The sequence below is a fragment of the Musa acuminata genome, chromosome BXJ3-10 (genome assembly GCF_036884655.1).
Source record: "Musa acuminata AAA Group cultivar baxijiao chromosome BXJ3-10, Cavendish_Baxijiao_AAA, whole genome shotgun sequence".
Lineage (NCBI taxonomy): Eukaryota > Viridiplantae > Streptophyta > Magnoliopsida > Zingiberales > Musaceae > Musa > Musa acuminata.
In genome coordinates this window covers 30812753-30829198 of record NC_088358.1, presented here as the reverse complement: position 1 = coordinate 30829198, position 16446 = coordinate 30812753, and the positions used below count along the sequence as shown (strand labels likewise).

Below are 16446 nucleotides of genomic sequence, written 5' to 3'. Positions count from 1 at the left end.
TGGGATCCAAAGATTTAGGATCACATCGATCAAATCTGTTCAATGGTAATGATCGAGTTTGACGTTCGTTAAAACCCCAAATTAGCTCTGGGATCCAATAATCGCGGGCCCATTTCATGGTCACGTGAGATCCAGGAAAAGGGGTTATGGGAAGAACACGAAGGAGAGAACTCATTGCCTCGAGTCATAAATCAAAGAAAATTAGCGACGAATTAACGACGACGTTGTAAGTAATCGACTAAATTTTGACCCATAAAAAGGGTTTCGTCATCGGTGAACAAAATAATACAATTTTGGTGGATAATTAATGCTTTGTTTGATGATTAAATGATCTCGAACGGATCAGATGTTGAGCAGACCATACATCATAGAAATGTAGAACCCGATGTAACTCATATCGAAGAGCTTTCATGGCATCATGATTGGTGCTAGCAAATCACAGCATGCTTGGTTCTTCGTGACATTGAGCCAGGAAGAACAGTGTTCGTGATGGAGTACAAAGAATCACTCTTTCGGCTTCCAGCTTGGGTGTGATATCAACTTCCTAATTGCTCGAGAGCTGCATCTCCGATTCCTATTGCAAGCGTCATGCTTCTCTTGATGGCAACGCCGATGACGGGCTCAGGCATTTGACATGTAAATCAGCATCACTCACAGTGACAATCTGAGCTCTAAATCCAGTTCTGATGAGTTGCTCGTGTCGGAGTTTTGGCTGCTGGTAGAACCGACCGAGTGACGCCGGTCGCGTCGTCCGTCGTTCTGCATGAAGGACTCCGAATGAGTACGGAAGTCGAAACCCAGATGTGATCGGGTTCATGGAAGACATACATACCTCCGAGCTTTGTTCGATGAGCGGCAGCGTCGCGGTTGGCCGTCGAAGGTGATGTGGTCGGAGATCATTTGCGTCGTTCAAGGATCTGAGAATCGAACGCGAACGTTGAATTCATTCATTCTCCCATCGTATCCTCGTAAGAGGCTGATATTAAGATCGATTACCTTGCTGTTGCACCGGGATAAAGCTCACCGTATCTGATCTCGGTCCCTGTGGAGCCTCCAAATCCCATCTGAAACGATGTGAGATATCGTCAACGAAGGCGAAAGAAGATTCTGACGCGTTCATGAAAGGAATGAAACAAATAGAATGCTGATCCCCGGTAGCGTAGTTTAAGCTTAATCAGATCTAAGGCTTTTTCGCCTGCAGGAATCATGATGGTCATACCATGATGTTAGGATGAGCACCAAAGAGAGAGGATGAGGTGGTCACCGTTGAAGGCGCTCTCAGATCCTCCTGCACGATGACATGGGGGACAAGATCAATTCAAGAAGCATAGAGATCTTGCAGAAGCGTTCGTGTGTGTTTTTCAGAAAGGAGAGAAAGGGAAGAGAGACCTTGTTGAGATCGCGGGGAAATGGGGAGTGAAGATAGCCGGCCATCATCTCATTCTGCAACCTAATCTTCTCCAACTGAGCCACCCCAAGTCCTCTTTGCGGCTGCTTTTGCTTGTCTGAGTTGCTCTTCTTCCCCCTCCTCGAGGACCCAACTCTTCCATTTCCCAGCTGACCGAGGTTGCAGCTTCCCATCTCTCCTTCAGGACTTGAACTTGGAGAGGCCACCGCACCACACACCATATAGCCGAGAGAGAGAGAGAGAGAGAGAGAGAGAGAGAGAGGGATTGGAAGGCGTCTCTTAAGCTTCTCCACAAAGCAATTATTGCAAAACTGGAAGCGATTTCTATGAAGATTTGGTGCAATATTATAGTGTATTTTCCTACTGCATTCCCTTTGTTGCTTTGCTAAAATAATGGCGATGTGCTAACAATCTTCATAGATCAAGTTGCCAAAGATGATGCTGCTACGTGATTCTTGGTCTCCAAGACAATATACGCTCGGTTAACTTGGCAAGTGATTGATCACAAGATCCATGCTCCTCGTGGCACATAAAAAACATGCATCAATCATACAAGATAGATTTGAGAAAGATGACCACATATCAAACATTAAATAATAGTATCAAGAAGCTTCCTTGGCAGTCCCATGGAGTGCTCGTCATGGGGGGAATATTAGGTATACTACCTTCGAGGGGACTGAGCAGCAATTAATCTAATAGCAGACAGCTCAGAATCAGACAAAATAGGCCTAAAATGCCAACCTAACTCAAAAACTCTTCCTGCAAATTTTCACCCTCGCTTGTATTCAAAGCCATCAAGCTTCATACACATGGAGGAGACTCCTCCATGTGTATGATTGTAATTGGTCAGAAATATTTGTCGCATCAATATATTTATCCAACATAAAGGACTCGATATCAAAGTTTAGTACACCAATTATATGAGTTCATTTGGCACCCATGGTGGTGGTGCACAAAGTATGGCAGGTTGTAAGAGGCCAAGTGCAACTTGGACATGTCTGATCCCATAATCAAGTGATTACCATACAAAAAAATACTTGCAATTTGGGCCGATTGACATGTGTAGTTTGTCAACTTGCAGGTCTCTTAATCTGGAAGCCACTCTGAACTTTCAAGCCTTTAGAATTCCAAGAATCTACATTTCCTTTTTGCTTTGACCTTCTTTATCAGCTCTCTATCCTGAAAAGAGAAGACATGGAGGGCCTAAAGAAATAGACATCCAACAGTTTCTGAATTATTAATTGTGTATCTAGATAATGAATCAAATCTTCACAATCATGAATGGTATGCATGTATATATAAGAATAAGAATAAGAGAGAATATATGCTTTCTGCCCCCAATCTCTGTAGCTAGGATCAACAAATATGACAAGTGAGCTCAATCACATTGATTTCTTTCCACAGTTTCAAGCATGTTGGAAGTGGTTGATTTTTTTCCATTTGGAATCCTCAGATCTAATTTTGCCAAAACTAACAGGTGATTATGTCATTAATCTTATCAATAAGATAAAGTAAGCTGTAGTATTTCATAATTGCAAGTATCAGCTTTGATAAATAGCAAAGAAGTTTCATATTGGGGATGGATGTTCAGATCCAGAGTATAATTATAGTTCTCAGAATATGTGACTATAAAGGAACTCAATCTAGGTTTTCATGCAGTCACATGCACCAAAGAGATGTCCTACTTGAAACATGAAGTCCATTGACAGATGATATATATGTATGCATGTTCTGTGTTTTTTATCCTTGCACCTCATGATGATGAACAAAACCTGTCATAAGTTTCTCTTAGAATCTGCAGTCAATCATGCAGCCTCTTTTAGCTGCTAGAGTAGAATTCAGATATCCTACAATGCAACTCCCACTCTGCAGAACACACAGCATCTGTAGAGAGATGCAGAAATCTGACATCCATATGGAAAAATTATGTGCAAGCACAGATCCAACACTATTGACAAACTGGGGTCATCATTGATTGACCTCATTGCTCTAGAGAAGTAGCTGTCCAAGGAATCAAAATCTTCTGCAAGCTAGTGGTGGTTTTATTTACATTGTTTGAGTATTTAATCACCAACATGACAGCTGTTCTTCTTGAGTTGATTTGTTTTATGAACTGACACTTTTCATGCCTCTCAAGCATGGCTTTTGATGAAGTTGGTGGCAAAACCTTTGCCAGAAGACAGCATTAAGGACTGATTATTAAAAGTCCAAGGCCACAGAAATGACTAGCATGTTTAGTTCCCAACCACATGTCTTCTTCTGGTACATCTTTGTTGACTACCATTAGTCTTATGAGATCAAAAGAAAAGGATTGCTAAGGGACAAAGCACTGCTGATATCAGATTCAACTATTGTATTAATAATCTCCACTCACTTGGGTCATTTGCAGGTGTCAGCAATTGCAATACTAGTTTTTTTCTTTCTTTCTTTCCTTTTTCTTTGATTTGGAAAAAAAAAAAAGGAAGCAGAAGCTATCATGAGATTATAAATACTCCACTTTACAGAGTATGAAATACATTTAGAAGTCCGGTCAGAAAATGTCACTACCATGTAGCATGACATATGGTAGTCCAACATTGATAGGTAATTCAAATAATACAGTAAAAGTCAAATAATTCAAATCATACATTCAAGATTGTTTTATCCACTTAGGAATACAACACAAGAAAGCACTCCAAGTAAAGCAATTTATGTATGCTTGCGTGTACATCCTTTATTAATTCTCATTTGCTTGATGATAGTTCCACCAGAATCCCTGCCACAGGCACTTCTCCCAACACTGATACCAGCAAATCCATTTCATTGGAATGATGATGTGACCAGCAAAGTAGGAATGATGAAGTTTACAGAATAAATCAAGTAGAAAATGTTCCAGAGATGAAATGTACTATAGAAAGTGAATGAACAAGATACTGTGAGCTGGATAGGAAACATAGAACATCTAATCCAGATTACACTCACATGCATTCTTCTTGGAATAATACTTTCTCATCCCACGTTGCCAATAAACTAAATCCTTCTGCAATGAACTCATTAAATACAAAACCCAAGTCACTTCTTGGTCTTAGTTTATGTGACAAAGTTCATATACCTAATAAACACTAATCTGGCCATGGGGAATTCTTTTTTTGTGAGAATAAAAAAAACAGATATGTAGCCGCATCCAGAATTATTTGTTTGCATGGATGATCATTTTAAGTTTATTTAATGGTTCCAGTAGATGTTAAAGAACCCTTTCCTTTTTCTTTTTCTTTTTTTCTTGGTAAGTTGGGGACTGAGATGGTGATGAATCCCATTTCAATAGTAGCAAAATTCCTTCAGTAATATAAATTTAAAAGAATAACAGAGAATTCAATCTTCTACAGGCAAGCATAAACACAAAAAATTATCTTAGTTTGATGCTTGTGATAAGGTCAGATTTAGCATAACATTGGATTCAAATAGGTTTCCTAGTGATGACTAGTAATGGATCCTACCATATGTTGCCCACAAGATGCCTTGACTCCCAGAATGGGAGACTCTGCAAAGGCTATATTTAATTGTGTTGATTGAGAAGTTAGAGAGGCAAAACAAAGGCAGCCATACTCCAAGGAGATGGATTGATCAAACAATCCATCAATTTCCAAAGCACAAAAATGATATCTTCACATACTCCTAGGAGATCCCAATGCAAGGAAATGTGCTAATTTCATTCTATTCAAACTCAGACATGATTAAAACTTAGGTATCCAAATCCAAACTCGATTATAGTATCTAATTTCCTTGTTGAACCAGTTCTAAATTCAATAAAAAGTATCCCAATCCAGTTTAAACAAATCAAATCAGGTTTCCAAAAATATTTGTCCTGATGTTATTATCACTAGCAACAGGATACTTGGGAGTCATACCCCATAACCCAGATCTACAGATCAAAACAGAAGGGAGGGAAAATCCATATGACCTAAGATAATGTCTGATAGCTGAAGCACACCTGATCTCCAGCATCAGGCTGATGAGGCTCTGGTGGCAACATTGAGGAAAGCAAACTGTAAACTATCAGGATAGCATCTAACAGTTGTTAGCTGTCTCTGATAGAAAAAGAGTAGAGTGAATTCCAAAATCTGAATAACATATCGGCTTAAGATGAGAAGAGACAACAAGAATATTGCCAATTTATATTTTGCATAAAAAAGTAATCATTAGTGGAACAAAATGAAGCCAAACATGATTGCAGATTCATCTCCAGGTCATTATAAAGTTACAAGAAAGCACATGCACGAAGAAGTGGATTCCTAATTAAAATCTCTTGCCCTACCTACTTATAGCCAACTTTATGAAGTGTTTAGCCACAGGTAGTAAAATTTCAGTTTCCATTGAGGCCATTAAGGGTGATCTTTAAGTTGAAAAAAAATTGTCATCTACGAGTTGAATCTGCTACTTCTGCTGTTTGTTCTTGTCATGATAGCTCGGTCGGCTGATTGACGTGAACGAAACTAGCAGTCACAAGTCACAACATGCGGACTTAGTGCTGGAGATTGGATAAAGATGTGTTTCATCCTGGTTACCATGTCACTCAGCTGTCTGCACTTTCTTGAGTGGGATAAGGAACAAAGCGCCAGAGATCCACCGCAATATTGACCTCTTTCTTTTTGTGAAATTTATAAATTTGTGGCACATCAAACCGGAGCTACAAAACCAGAAAACAAAATCACTTGCCTGCAGGATGGAAAAGATGCAAACAGTGCTAGAATTTTTGTTCTGCTATTTTTCTGCAGTTATATAAAAAAAGTTTACCAACTCAAATGAGGTTCAGCATGTACCTAGCTTGATCACCTATTATGAACTAATCTATGCTTCAGTTTTCAGATTAAATAATTGGATATCTAAACACGAGAAGTCAAACTGGATTGTGATTCAAACTCTTGTAGTTATGAACAGAGCAAAAAGGGTAACAGGACAATGATCGGAATACCTCACATAAAATATCGGCGCTTCTAGCATTGCAATCTCGAATAGCTGTTCTTTTAATGTACTGTGAAACATCAAAGACACAAATTAAGATGAGGATGTACAGTCACCGATTCCTAAAACATAAAGCAATCATGTGATAGCTAGTTCAGTTTGATGGACTTCCTAAAAACATGCAAATAAAAGCAACTTACATCTCTGGTTGTAGTCTTGTGCAAAGAATAGACTGCTTGAGAAGCAACCTGAGAACAATCAGAAAAGAAATTTACAAACAGATGGTGGTAACCGTGACAGGTGTGTGAGATAGTAACAATCCTCACCTTTAAAGCCTTGGCAAGAAACTCCATGTCAGATCCTTTTTTCCGAGTCCCAAAAGGAGGGTTCATCACAACAGTGTCAACCACATCATCTACACAAGGTATTTAAGACCTAAAATAAGCAAATACTTGACAATTCAACATTTCAACAAACATACTTTACATTGTTAAACAAAGCTATCATGGAATTTTGGTTGCAACAATCCAACACACCATGAGGATTGTCATGCTTGTCTATGCTGCATGATACTCACATATTATCTGCCCAGGTACCATTCCAAGTATAAAACCCATGAAAACATGCCTCGCATGTGACATTAGAAACCTAACATGGTGCTGCAAGGAGCGACATCACATGGCATGTACCATGACAACCTAGGACCAGAATGTGGTTGAAAGTTTCTTTTAGGTATAATATAATCAATATGCCCCCTAAACTTCAGTTATAAGCAAATGATAGGAGTTGGAACTGCTCTTCTGATTCTCACAGCACACTTCAAGTAAATTCCAATAAGATCCTCACAATGTCCAATAAATTCTTGCAAAAAGATAGTCTAATAGATGCTTCTTATAGAAGATACAGGTAAGCCAAAAACACGATTATGCATAAAAAATCATAGTCAAGGGCTGCAATTACCTCTCCATCTTAACTTGTTGACGTCACACCAGATGAAATCTATGTCCAGCTGCATCAACATATATTATCCCAAGAGCACATGTTAGCCTTAAATTACATGACTTGTCACAAAAAAAACCTAACAAAAAGGCAGGATAAGTATAGACTTTATTTGTGACAATTAGTTAAAAGGATAATATTATCTTACACATAAAAAGCAGCCTCATTTAAGGGCATATAAGTACACACACAGATGTATACATATGTATATTCAGATGTGATATTCCTACAAATTTAAGGTCATACAAAACTTCAGCTAGGCTAGAAACTCCATGATCCAGGTTGTGATGTTCTTTCAAATCTTCCATCAAAATCAAGCACATAGAAGGTCATGAAATTCCTTCAAATCAAACTTAATAATTAGCCCATCAATCAAGTTGCTGCTTGTCTCACATTATATGCCTGTTCTAAAGGAATCAGCATGACACACCAATGCATATCCCATTCCTATGCCTCCCTGCCACCCCACCCTTAAAGTCTACGTAGCTAATTGCATCTTGGTTATTCTTTGAAAGCTTTTACAACAACAAGCCATAGATCCCATGCACTCCATCTGTGCGGATAACATTTTGTTGCACACATAACAAAATGACCATAGTGAAGGCCTAGTATGTCATTTATTTCAGGTTAAAGAAATCATATTGCAATTGGGAATCTACGGTGATACCTCCATATCTGCAGCGTTTATTGAAGCAATTTCTAGAGATTGTGGATCAATGTCAATGCCAATAACCTGCCTGTGCATATAACACATAAAGTATTAAATATTATATCCACATAAATATTGGCCATCAAAACTAAATGCTATAACTAGTAATTAAGTATGCCTTTTCAAACTAGCACCAAAAACGAAAATGTGCAAATGGCAAAGGGTGAGGGATTGACCAAATGGAATAGAAGAACAATAGGTACTCACTCTGCACCCAAAAGTGCACTTGCTAAACCTAATGTACCACAGCCACAACCGAAGTCAGCCACGACCTTGCCACTTATATCACCAAATGTATTTTCGGCCTGTTAATGGTCACATAATAAGAATGTTATAACAAGCGGTATTGAATGGTTTTAACTACCATAAAAACGGCATACTCAATTCAGATGATAAGAGAATTACATAAGCATTCACCATCAGGGAAAAAGAAACAAACATCTTATAGGCAGTTCAAACAAATTATCAAAGCAAGATACGCAATAAAATGTATATTAACTGAACTTTTCATAAGATCAGCAACCTCGTAGCACCTACATCTAAATATTAGTGTATATTACTTCAACATGCTTCATTCAGGTCTTCAAATTATTGGAGAGCTAACAACATTTTAGAGCAATAGAGTTGTCATTGGTATTCTAAAATTCCAACCAAATCCTATAACTAAAACTCCAACTAAGATGTAAAAGATAAAGCTGTCAAAGAAACATCAACCAGAAAGAGCAAGACATCGATAAAGAAACGGGGAAAATCGGCATGGAGAAAAAAAATCTTTTTTTCCTACATGTTCATCCTCGCCAAGTCTGAATTCGGGGCAACAACCACCAGAAAAACAACAAGAAAAGGAGAATACCGTATACAGCAACCGGGACGCAATGTGTGGTCCTGTCGGATACTGCTCCAGTTCCACCTGCGCAGCCACGTATAGAAAAATCAAATCAGAGTGAAACGAAACAAAAGAAATGTTTTTTATCAATATGTTTTAAAGAAGAATCCAGGAAAGGAGCAATGAAAGAAAGACAACATCAAAGACCAGAATCATCTAATTTGCGAGGAATAAAGAGAAGAGCACGGCAGAAGGGGAACATATTCGAAGGCAAAAGCAGCAAAAGCCTACCTTTGGGTGGGAGAATTGTTGGAGCGTGCCGAGGAGGCCCTCAAGCTGCTTCAGCTTCATCTCTCGCGGTATCCGGTGGATGATGGGCGGGCGATGCTCAAGACCCCCAACAAAAAAACTCCCTCTCACGAACACCTCTCCGTGCCGATGCCCTAAACAGCCGATAAAATCGGCATAGCGTACAAACCAATTTGTAACGTACCGTTACAAACTATTTGTCGTTTGCGTAATAAAATGAATATGACGTTTCATCCGTGTCAGCCGATGAAGGCTGACAGTGCAGGCCAAGTCATCACACACCGTCGCCATTTATTGGGGCCCATAACTGACGATGGGAATCGCTTCTTCAAAAATAAGCTTACTCATGTCACGTGACTCTGGCACACAGGACTGGTGGGGCCCGCAGATCGTGCCTTCACTGACGAGCCACGTGTCATGAGACTGCCCGATCCGAGTTTAACTAGGCTTGAGCGGATTCGTATGTTACATATTTGGCATCGGAGTCGGATACTCGTGATTTATCTGATAACGGGTTGGAGTTTGTGCGATATCGGATTTCGCCCGATCCGTTGTCATCCGCTACACGGTGGTGGTCACGCTGTTACACGCACGAGTCGGTGTGACGCGCTGAGTGTCTCCCTCGAGTCACCAGCCAGATAAGAACGCCATTCCATTTGCAAAGGGCACAGGTCCCGCATGTCTTAAGCTGCGGTCCCCGCCCGCCGTTTCACACGGAGAGGAAGCCCCCCCCTCTCTCTCTCTCTCTCTCTCTCTCCCCCCTCGCCTGCGTTTGTCTCTTTGCCTTCGTCTTCTTCTGTCGCCACGAGAGGTTGCCATCAAGGGAAGAAATGCTGGTCATCTTCTTCGGTGCCTGTCGCAAACACACAGGAAGAGACAAAAGAACCATAAACACAGGTGCGTACGAGATCATAGTGTTGTTTATGTTTCTCTGTGGGAATCTAAAGGAATTAAAGTACTGTAAGACACATTATATGTGTAGGTGAAACGTAGACACATTCATATCAGTGATCCAAAGAACTCTACTCTTTGCATTCTGTCCACTGGTGGCACTTCCCATTCTCAATCAAGAAAGTGTTCCCTTTCTCTGTTCTCAAAGACACAAAAAATAAGAAAGCAAGGATAAAGATCCAAATGGAGTGGTTGGTGGTAAATCACTGTCACTGTGTGCATCATCCTTCTCAGGAAATCCAAAACGGTAATATAGAAGATGGGGGGGGGGGGGGGGGCACAGTTCATATCAGAGGGCAAGTCCCAGCGCCGATGTTGGCAAATCACTGATGTAGAGTAGACCAACAGCTGCTTTAGAAAACAAGGATGGTTGTCTGCAAGCAGCTTGTGGGTCTCTATTGTTCAGGTGAGGAGAGTGTTCCCTCATCCTCTAGCTAGCTCTCATTGATTGCACCATTCCCCTCTCAGCCCCTTTTGCACATACTGCCATCCAATGTTTGTGGTTCTGTCCATACCTTTTATGTTATCCTACAAGTTGCCATTCATCATGTAGGACCTGATTCCAATGAGCAGATTAATATTTAACTCGTCTAGCTTGGACAAGATTTAAGCATATCATCTGTGAGAATCAAACTGTAGCTATAAACAACTTTATCCTTCAATGCATAGGGTAAGATTGCAGAATCTAACTCATTTTGGAAGATGTTTGCCTATGCTCCCATCAAAAGCTCCCAACTCAGAAAGCAACACACTGCATCTGGAAGAGACATGACTGCCAGTTGATAATTTGCCATCTCATTTACAACTAATTTCCCTGTTCATGATCACATAATATCAAATTCTCTTTTGCTTTCTTCTTTGATTGGTCTGATATTGGGATATCCATCATAGTAAATTCTTCACCGGAAACTTAGTGCACAAGTAATGATAAAAGCACATACATAAGAACACAATAAAATTTTCAACATTAGCATAAGATTCACCACTCTGCAACTCAACTGGTTGAGATAAAACAATCTATTACCATCATAAGAACAACCTTCAACACAGGCATTGGCAATGTCATAGTCTGAACAAAATTAGCATGCAGTTTGTGGCTTAGAACTTTTGTCACTCGAATAATTGGGACACTGTAAGGGAGAATAATCTGGACAAAAGGAAGACAAAAAAACTATTATAACTAGCAATTTGGTCAGTGAAGCAGGATATATCTATCAAGCATATTCAATACAAACAACACAAAGTAGATGGAGTAGTTTGCAAGTAGAAAGCACAAAGGAGGCATTGACAAGCTACTGGATGCAGAGTATACATATAAAGAGGATAATAGGATTAGAGGTTGACAGATGAAATCAACACACAAATAAACCCATGGAATACACTGCATGCTTAGTGCACATTGTTTTAAGATAAAGGAAACAAGTGGAGCATCACCCCTAGAGAGAGAGAGAGAGAGAAAGCCTGATTCTTAGGGGGGGGGGGAATAAAGCTAAGGGAAGATAAAAACTTCCCACCATTTTGATTTCCCATATTCCAGTCTAGCTCTAGGTGAATGATTGTATGAAAGCATTTGTATCTTTCAATGGACAATATCATCACCCTTAAAAGCTATGTGACACAGAGTAGGTCCCCACACACCAAGCTTCTCAGTAAAGCTGTCATGGTGAGGCAGGTTTCACCATGCATGTCTAGGGCTCAAAAGAAAAAGAAAAGCCTGCATGAAAGTGATCCAACAATTGAATAACAGAAACAGGGAATTTCTTCATTAGGCTTTTAGGTAAACAGTGACATTGGTCTGCCAGCCAAAGCCCCTTTGCAAAGAAGAAGAATGAGACATTAGCTTGCAGACACTGAAACCTGATATTTTTCTAACAAAGATACCACACAGTCATTGACTTGTGCAATTAGGTGAAGACAAACTCAGGATCTTACAACTGTGTTTGCAAAGGACAATAATCTCTCCCTGAGAAGTGAAGGCAAACGACAAAAGGCAACAGCAGTAATACAACATCTATAAAAAGAACTGCCCGAGAAACAGCTTCCAAAGTCAATGTGGACTTGCATGATTTGCATTCCATTTAGAAATGTCATGATTTAGTATCGGTCTCCAGAAGGAGATCATTCGTCGATTAGATATGTCAAGATTTTAAGGTAGTTTTTCATGTTTAAACTTGAATAAAAAATAAAACAAGCATCGTTGAACATTTTCGAGCAGGCAAAGATGACCAGATTGTAGGAGCACAAAGAGCAAGCCAAATATTTACATGAAAGGTAGACATACAAACTGAAAGCACGATCCGACAAAGTTATGTCCCTAGAGAAACTTAATTAACAAGAGTCTTTGGTCCATCGGAAATAGCAATTCAAATAATATAATAGACAGAGAACAGTTGCCAACTAAAACCCCTAAAGCTCTTGGTCTCAAGGAGGGGCCCTTACAGCCATATGTAGGACAACAAAGGTCCCTAGTTCCGGCTCTTGCACTTCTCCATAGCCCTTGGAGCTGCAGGGTCACAGATTAAGATTTGTTTAGCAATAGTTTGTGTAGTAGTAAATTTGAACTGGACTTCAATTGTCCAAATAAGGAATAGATGACTACTAAAAAATCACCATGTTACAAATACAAAATGAAAATTTATGGATTTGCAAAATAGAAGTGAAATTGAATATCAGCATTTTGGAAGCATCATTACAGATTGCGAAGTTTGTAGTTTGGACTGTAGGTTATTCAGGATTTCGGTTTGCCTGAACTTACCGAGTCCAATTGCATCAGAACCCTTCAGTAGTTCGGACTGTAGGTTATTCAGGATTTCGGTTTGCCTGAACTTACCGAGTCCAATTGCATCAGAACCCTTCATGATCCTCAACCTTTTGCAGGAATCTGTGAACATCCTGGAATTGCAACAGAGCACAATGAATGTAACCTTTATTGTTAAGAATCAAACAAAAGGTGAAAGCTCAGAGAAGCGATTCCATGTCATAAATTATTCTGATAAAGGCTGGCCAAAAAATATAATATTCTAAAGCTATTATGATATAATGCTTCAAAAATAGCTAAGCTTCAAATTGACTTACTCCCACGGCACATCACCAACAAGCATCCAGTCTCCATCCTTGTCTTCGTAAGTAAGAACATATTCAGACCCATTTAAAAGATCCATCAACCGACTCTCGGATAATCCATCTCTGCTTGGTATTCCTTGAGAATTACATTGTCCTGATATTCCAAGAGGTTTAGAAGCACAAGTAAATTTCTCATGCTACAAAACTATCAAAGATGAAAAAAATTGTTCCGATTAAATTTTCGCCACGATGTTCAGGTGTCCATTTGAGGCACCGGAAAAGAATTAAATATAGCATGGTTCAAATGGCCCTCAACAGAGCTGAATGGAAAGAGCAAATCCATGTAGCCGACTGCAAGTAGTTGAGAGCTTACGGTTTACATGAGAAACATACAATGAAGTACCTAAACCAATTTAACCGAGCATCAACAAAAGTTTCGAGGATAAATTTAAAAAAATCACTTATCTAGGCATATACGAAGATTTAAAAAAAATCTAAAAAGGTGCAAGCAAGGTTGATGTAGCAGAGGTTCCATGAGACTTGATCAGAAATAGTAGAAATTAGTTTGACAGCTCCTAAATTAAACGAGGATATTTCCCCAATGGAACTCAATGGCCAAGATCGACAACTCCCGCATCCTAGACAGTTGGAAACTAGAGCTTCTGCATATTACACAGTTAAAAGAAGCTTGTAATGTCAAATGCATATGTGTAGATCTGCAATAGGAACTTCCAAGTGTAGAAGAACCAGAGAACTCACCAATTGTGAAGCAACTGAACATCTTCTCCAGCGCCGAAGAAAGCTCTCTGTAGTCTTTGTATGTTTTAAGGTCAACTTTCCTAAGATAAGGAGCACCTTCCATACTAACCTTCACATACAAGCACCCCAACCCAAGCTTCCCATCTACATCTTCTTTGTACTTTGGAGGGTTCGTAGCCATCGTGTTCTTCCGATAACTTCGGATCGGTGGCCAACCTACAACCTGTGCCCTGTCCCAGCGCACCCTCAATGTTAGACCATCCCAACAATTCAACATAAAGCAAACTTAAACATCACTCTGAAACTTTCTCCAAAGAAAAATATTGATCCTTGAAGCTAAAAGACGCAAACTGGTGGAGGTATTTGCTGAAAGGAAAGTGTATTCCACAGCTTAAAATCTAACTAAGAGAACAGAAAGCATGCTGAGACCATCAAAATGAATAGCAAAGAAATAAGAAAGGGAATTCTCTGAATGTTTTTCACTTGAGATGAATAGTTTTCTGTAGATTTGGGGTTCAAGAAAGTAGAATAAAGGAGCAATCAGATAAAATAATGAACACAAGAAGGTTAAGGAAGCTTTCAACAGTAATCCATATAAGAAAACGCTGCAAAGAAACAAAGAACTCCTCGACAACTTGGACAATATTTCTTTCATCCTTCTGTTATGCGACCCGACAGATCCAGCAAAGGTTATGTATTGGTAGATGACACCTCGAGCAACCACACAAAAGTTCTTTCTTCTTTGTATCTTTTTCTTCCAAGTTATGGAGAAGTAGAAACCGAAATCAAACTTGCGCTATGAGAGAAAAGACGAACGCAAAAGAAGGACGAAACGAAAAAGATCGCATTTTGCTCCCAAAATCCCCACTTTTAGCGACCTTACGAGACTTACTTTGCTGCAGGAGCCACTTCACGATGACTCTTCCCCGAGTTCCCCACCTGCCCGGAGGCCGCTGCATCGTTCCCCACTCTCCCCAGCCCAGGAGGCTTCCCGCCGGCGGAACCCTCACCCTTGGGCGTGAACAAGACGCTGCCTTTTCCCTTATCTACCTCGGATCCAGCTTCTCCAGCGGAGAATCCCCACTTCGCGCTTCCCGCATCTATGGCGTCGCAGAAAACCCTCTTCGCGCCGGATACGAAGCTCTTGGGGGAGAGCAGCTCGAGAGTGATGCCTACCTTGTCGTCCCGGTCGGGGGACTCCGACCCGGGAAGTCCCAGCCTCAGCTCCGTCTCTTTGAGGTTGAGGGCCCCATCCTCGACGGCGCCGCCCGTGTAGTCATGCTCCGGAGACGGTGACATCGGCCTGTGCAGAGGTCAAGGAAGAGAAGAAGACCGTGAGAGCAGCAGCGGCCAAAATTCCCAGCTGGGAGAGTGAAAACCAAGCAAAAAGTAGCGACCTTTGGGTTGGAAATGTGCGTGTGCAGAGAGAGAGAGAGGCTCTGGTCGTTATTTATGGAGAGCTGTAGTTACTGTAAACAATGGTCTCTGTACACCAGCAGTGCAGGTGATGATTGTAATGACGAACAGTTTCTGTAACACCAACATGGATTTCTCATCCAACGCCGGTGCAGATGACTGATAACAGTGACAATATTTTGGATACAAACTCATCATTATCTTTATAGCTGCAGCATATTATATCACATAATCAAACCATTACAGTGCGTTCTGTCTGACTCGAGAGGCTGTCCATGAACACCTCCACCCATTGCCATCATAACACTAAAAGCTCCACCATTTACTCTGCCGTCTGTATGTTCGATTCATCCAGTGCTTTCATGCAACTCTTTTGTTCTTCCTAGCTTTCAGTGGCTTAATGCCACACGATAGAAAGGAGGAGGAGACCTGTCGGGTACTTGAACGGGGAGAAAATAAAGATGAGCAGCAGAAGCGCTAATAAAAGGGGAAAGAGAACGGAAAGAGGAGTTGCTTTCTATGAGCAATACAATAGAGTAAGAAGAAGAGAGAAGAAGTATCTTTATTATACTCGGTGGAGCAGCGCCACCGACAAGATGACTGCGTGGCTACCGCGGTGTCTCAGACGACGACGCAGCCTCTGATTCTCTTGCCCGTGTCAACCCCTCCGACAGCTGTTAACCTGCAATCATAAGATACGAAGCATGAACTTGGAATCCACATTCCTGCAGGCACTACAGTTTCTTATCAGGAAGCGCTTGCAAGGTGACACGCAGATTAATCCATATTCCGCACGCATCTCAAAGCATAACGGGCGCAGATCTGGCGTCGGGTCGATGTGCTGCGTTGCAGAGAATCCAAAGCTATTTCCATATTTGATTTTTTTCTTTTCTCAGTGGACTACTTTGGATATGAAAATAATTCTCGTTAACATAAAAGTATTTATTGATCTGAAGACAATTACAAAAGAGGTGCAAATTCCCAAATTATCCACTTTACATATAAAAAATTACGGTCCAGCCCGTTCCTTCTGCAAGGGGCCGATCCAAAGCCCACATAGATGAA

General features: G+C 40.5%; 3 protein-coding genes across 7 annotated transcripts; all 3 read right to left on the bottom strand.

The window, feature by feature from the left end:
• Positions 1 to 376: 376 nt before the first annotated feature.
• Positions 377 to 1708, bottom strand: LOC135651675 (protein SPEAR1-like). The gene is made up of 5 exons (XM_065171969.1): positions 1390 to 1708; positions 1220 to 1288; positions 997 to 1064; positions 833 to 917; positions 377 to 759 (listed from the first exon to the last, which is right to left on the bottom strand). The coding sequence occupies exons 1-5, from the start codon at positions 1627 to 1629 to the stop codon at positions 652 to 654; spliced, it is 570 nt and encodes a 189-aa protein (XP_065028041.1). The 5' UTR covers positions 1630 to 1708; the 3' UTR covers positions 377 to 651.
• Positions 1709 to 3869: 2161 nt separating this feature from the next.
• Positions 3870 to 9342, bottom strand: LOC135651674 (uncharacterized). Of its 5 annotated transcripts, XR_010501900.1 has the most exons (12): positions 9175 to 9333; positions 8911 to 8967; positions 8265 to 8362; positions 8016 to 8085; positions 7310 to 7358; positions 6676 to 6764; positions 6550 to 6597; positions 6360 to 6419; positions 5953 to 6074; positions 5379 to 5475; positions 4370 to 4427; positions 3870 to 4187 (listed from the first exon to the last, which is right to left on the bottom strand). XR_010501900.1 is itself a non-coding variant. In XM_065171968.1 (10 exons), exons 1-9 carry the CDS (start codon positions 9232 to 9234, stop codon positions 5961 to 5963), a joined length of 645 nt encoding a protein of 214 aa, XP_065028040.1. In that variant the 5' UTR covers positions 9235 to 9332; the 3' UTR covers positions 3870 to 4187; positions 5953 to 5960. The 5 variants fall into 5 exon arrangements, 2 of the variants coding, with proteins under 2 accessions (XP_065028040.1, XP_065028038.1); XR_010501901.1 differs by lacking the exon at positions 4370 to 4427; XR_010501899.1 differs by lacking the exon at positions 5379 to 5475.
• A 3023-nt stretch (positions 9343 to 12365) lies between these two features.
• On the bottom strand, positions 12366 to 15871 carry LOC135651672 (auxin-responsive protein IAA21-like). Its single transcript, XM_065171964.1, has 6 exons — positions 15363 to 15871; positions 14858 to 15268; positions 13966 to 14195; positions 13219 to 13360; positions 12899 to 13035; positions 12366 to 12646 (listed from the first exon to the last, which is right to left on the bottom strand). Exons 2-6 carry the CDS (start codon positions 15262 to 15264, stop codon positions 12609 to 12611), a joined length of 954 nt encoding a protein of 317 aa, XP_065028036.1. The 5' UTR covers positions 15265 to 15268; positions 15363 to 15871; the 3' UTR covers positions 12366 to 12608.
• Positions 15872 to 16446: the final 575 nt, after the last annotated feature.

Bases quoted from the DNA above. Each gene is read 5' to 3' on its own strand.
- LOC135651675 (XM_065171969.1), bottom strand. From the start codon at position 1,629: ATGGTGTGTGGTGCGGTGGCCTCTCCAAGTTCAAGTCCTGAAGGAGAG. The intron at 1,289-1,389 runs GTCTCTCTTCCC...GTCATCGTGCAG, and splicing joins TTCCCCGCGATCTCAACAAG to GAGGATCTGAGAGCGCCTTC. The intron at 918-996 runs GTAATCGATCTT...TTCGATTCTCAG, and splicing joins TATCCCGGTGCAACAGCAAG to ATCCTTGAACGACGCAAATG.
- LOC135651674 (XM_065171966.1), bottom strand. From the start codon at position 9,234: ATGAAGCTGAAGCAGCTTGAGGGCCTCCTCGGCACGCTCCAACAATTC. The intron at 8,363-8,910 runs GTATTCTCCTTT...GACCATTAACAG, and splicing joins CGTCCCGGTTGCTGTATACG to GCCGAAAATACATTTGGTGA. The intron at 6,420-6,549 runs GTAAGTTGCTTT...GATGTTTCACAG, and splicing joins ACAAGACTACAACCAGAGAT to TACATTAAAAGAACAGCTAT.
- LOC135651672 (XM_065171964.1), bottom strand. From the start codon at position 15,264: ATGTCACCGTCTCCGGAGCATGACTACACGGGCGGCGCCGTCGAGGAT. The intron at 14,196-14,857 runs GTAAGTCTCGTA...GCGCTGGGACAG, and splicing joins GAAGTGGCTCCTGCAGCAAA to GGCACAGGTTGTAGGTTGGC. The intron at 13,036-13,218 runs GTAAGTCAATTT...TTGCAATTCCAG, and splicing joins GTTGGTGATGTGCCGTGGGA to GATGTTCACAGATTCCTGCA.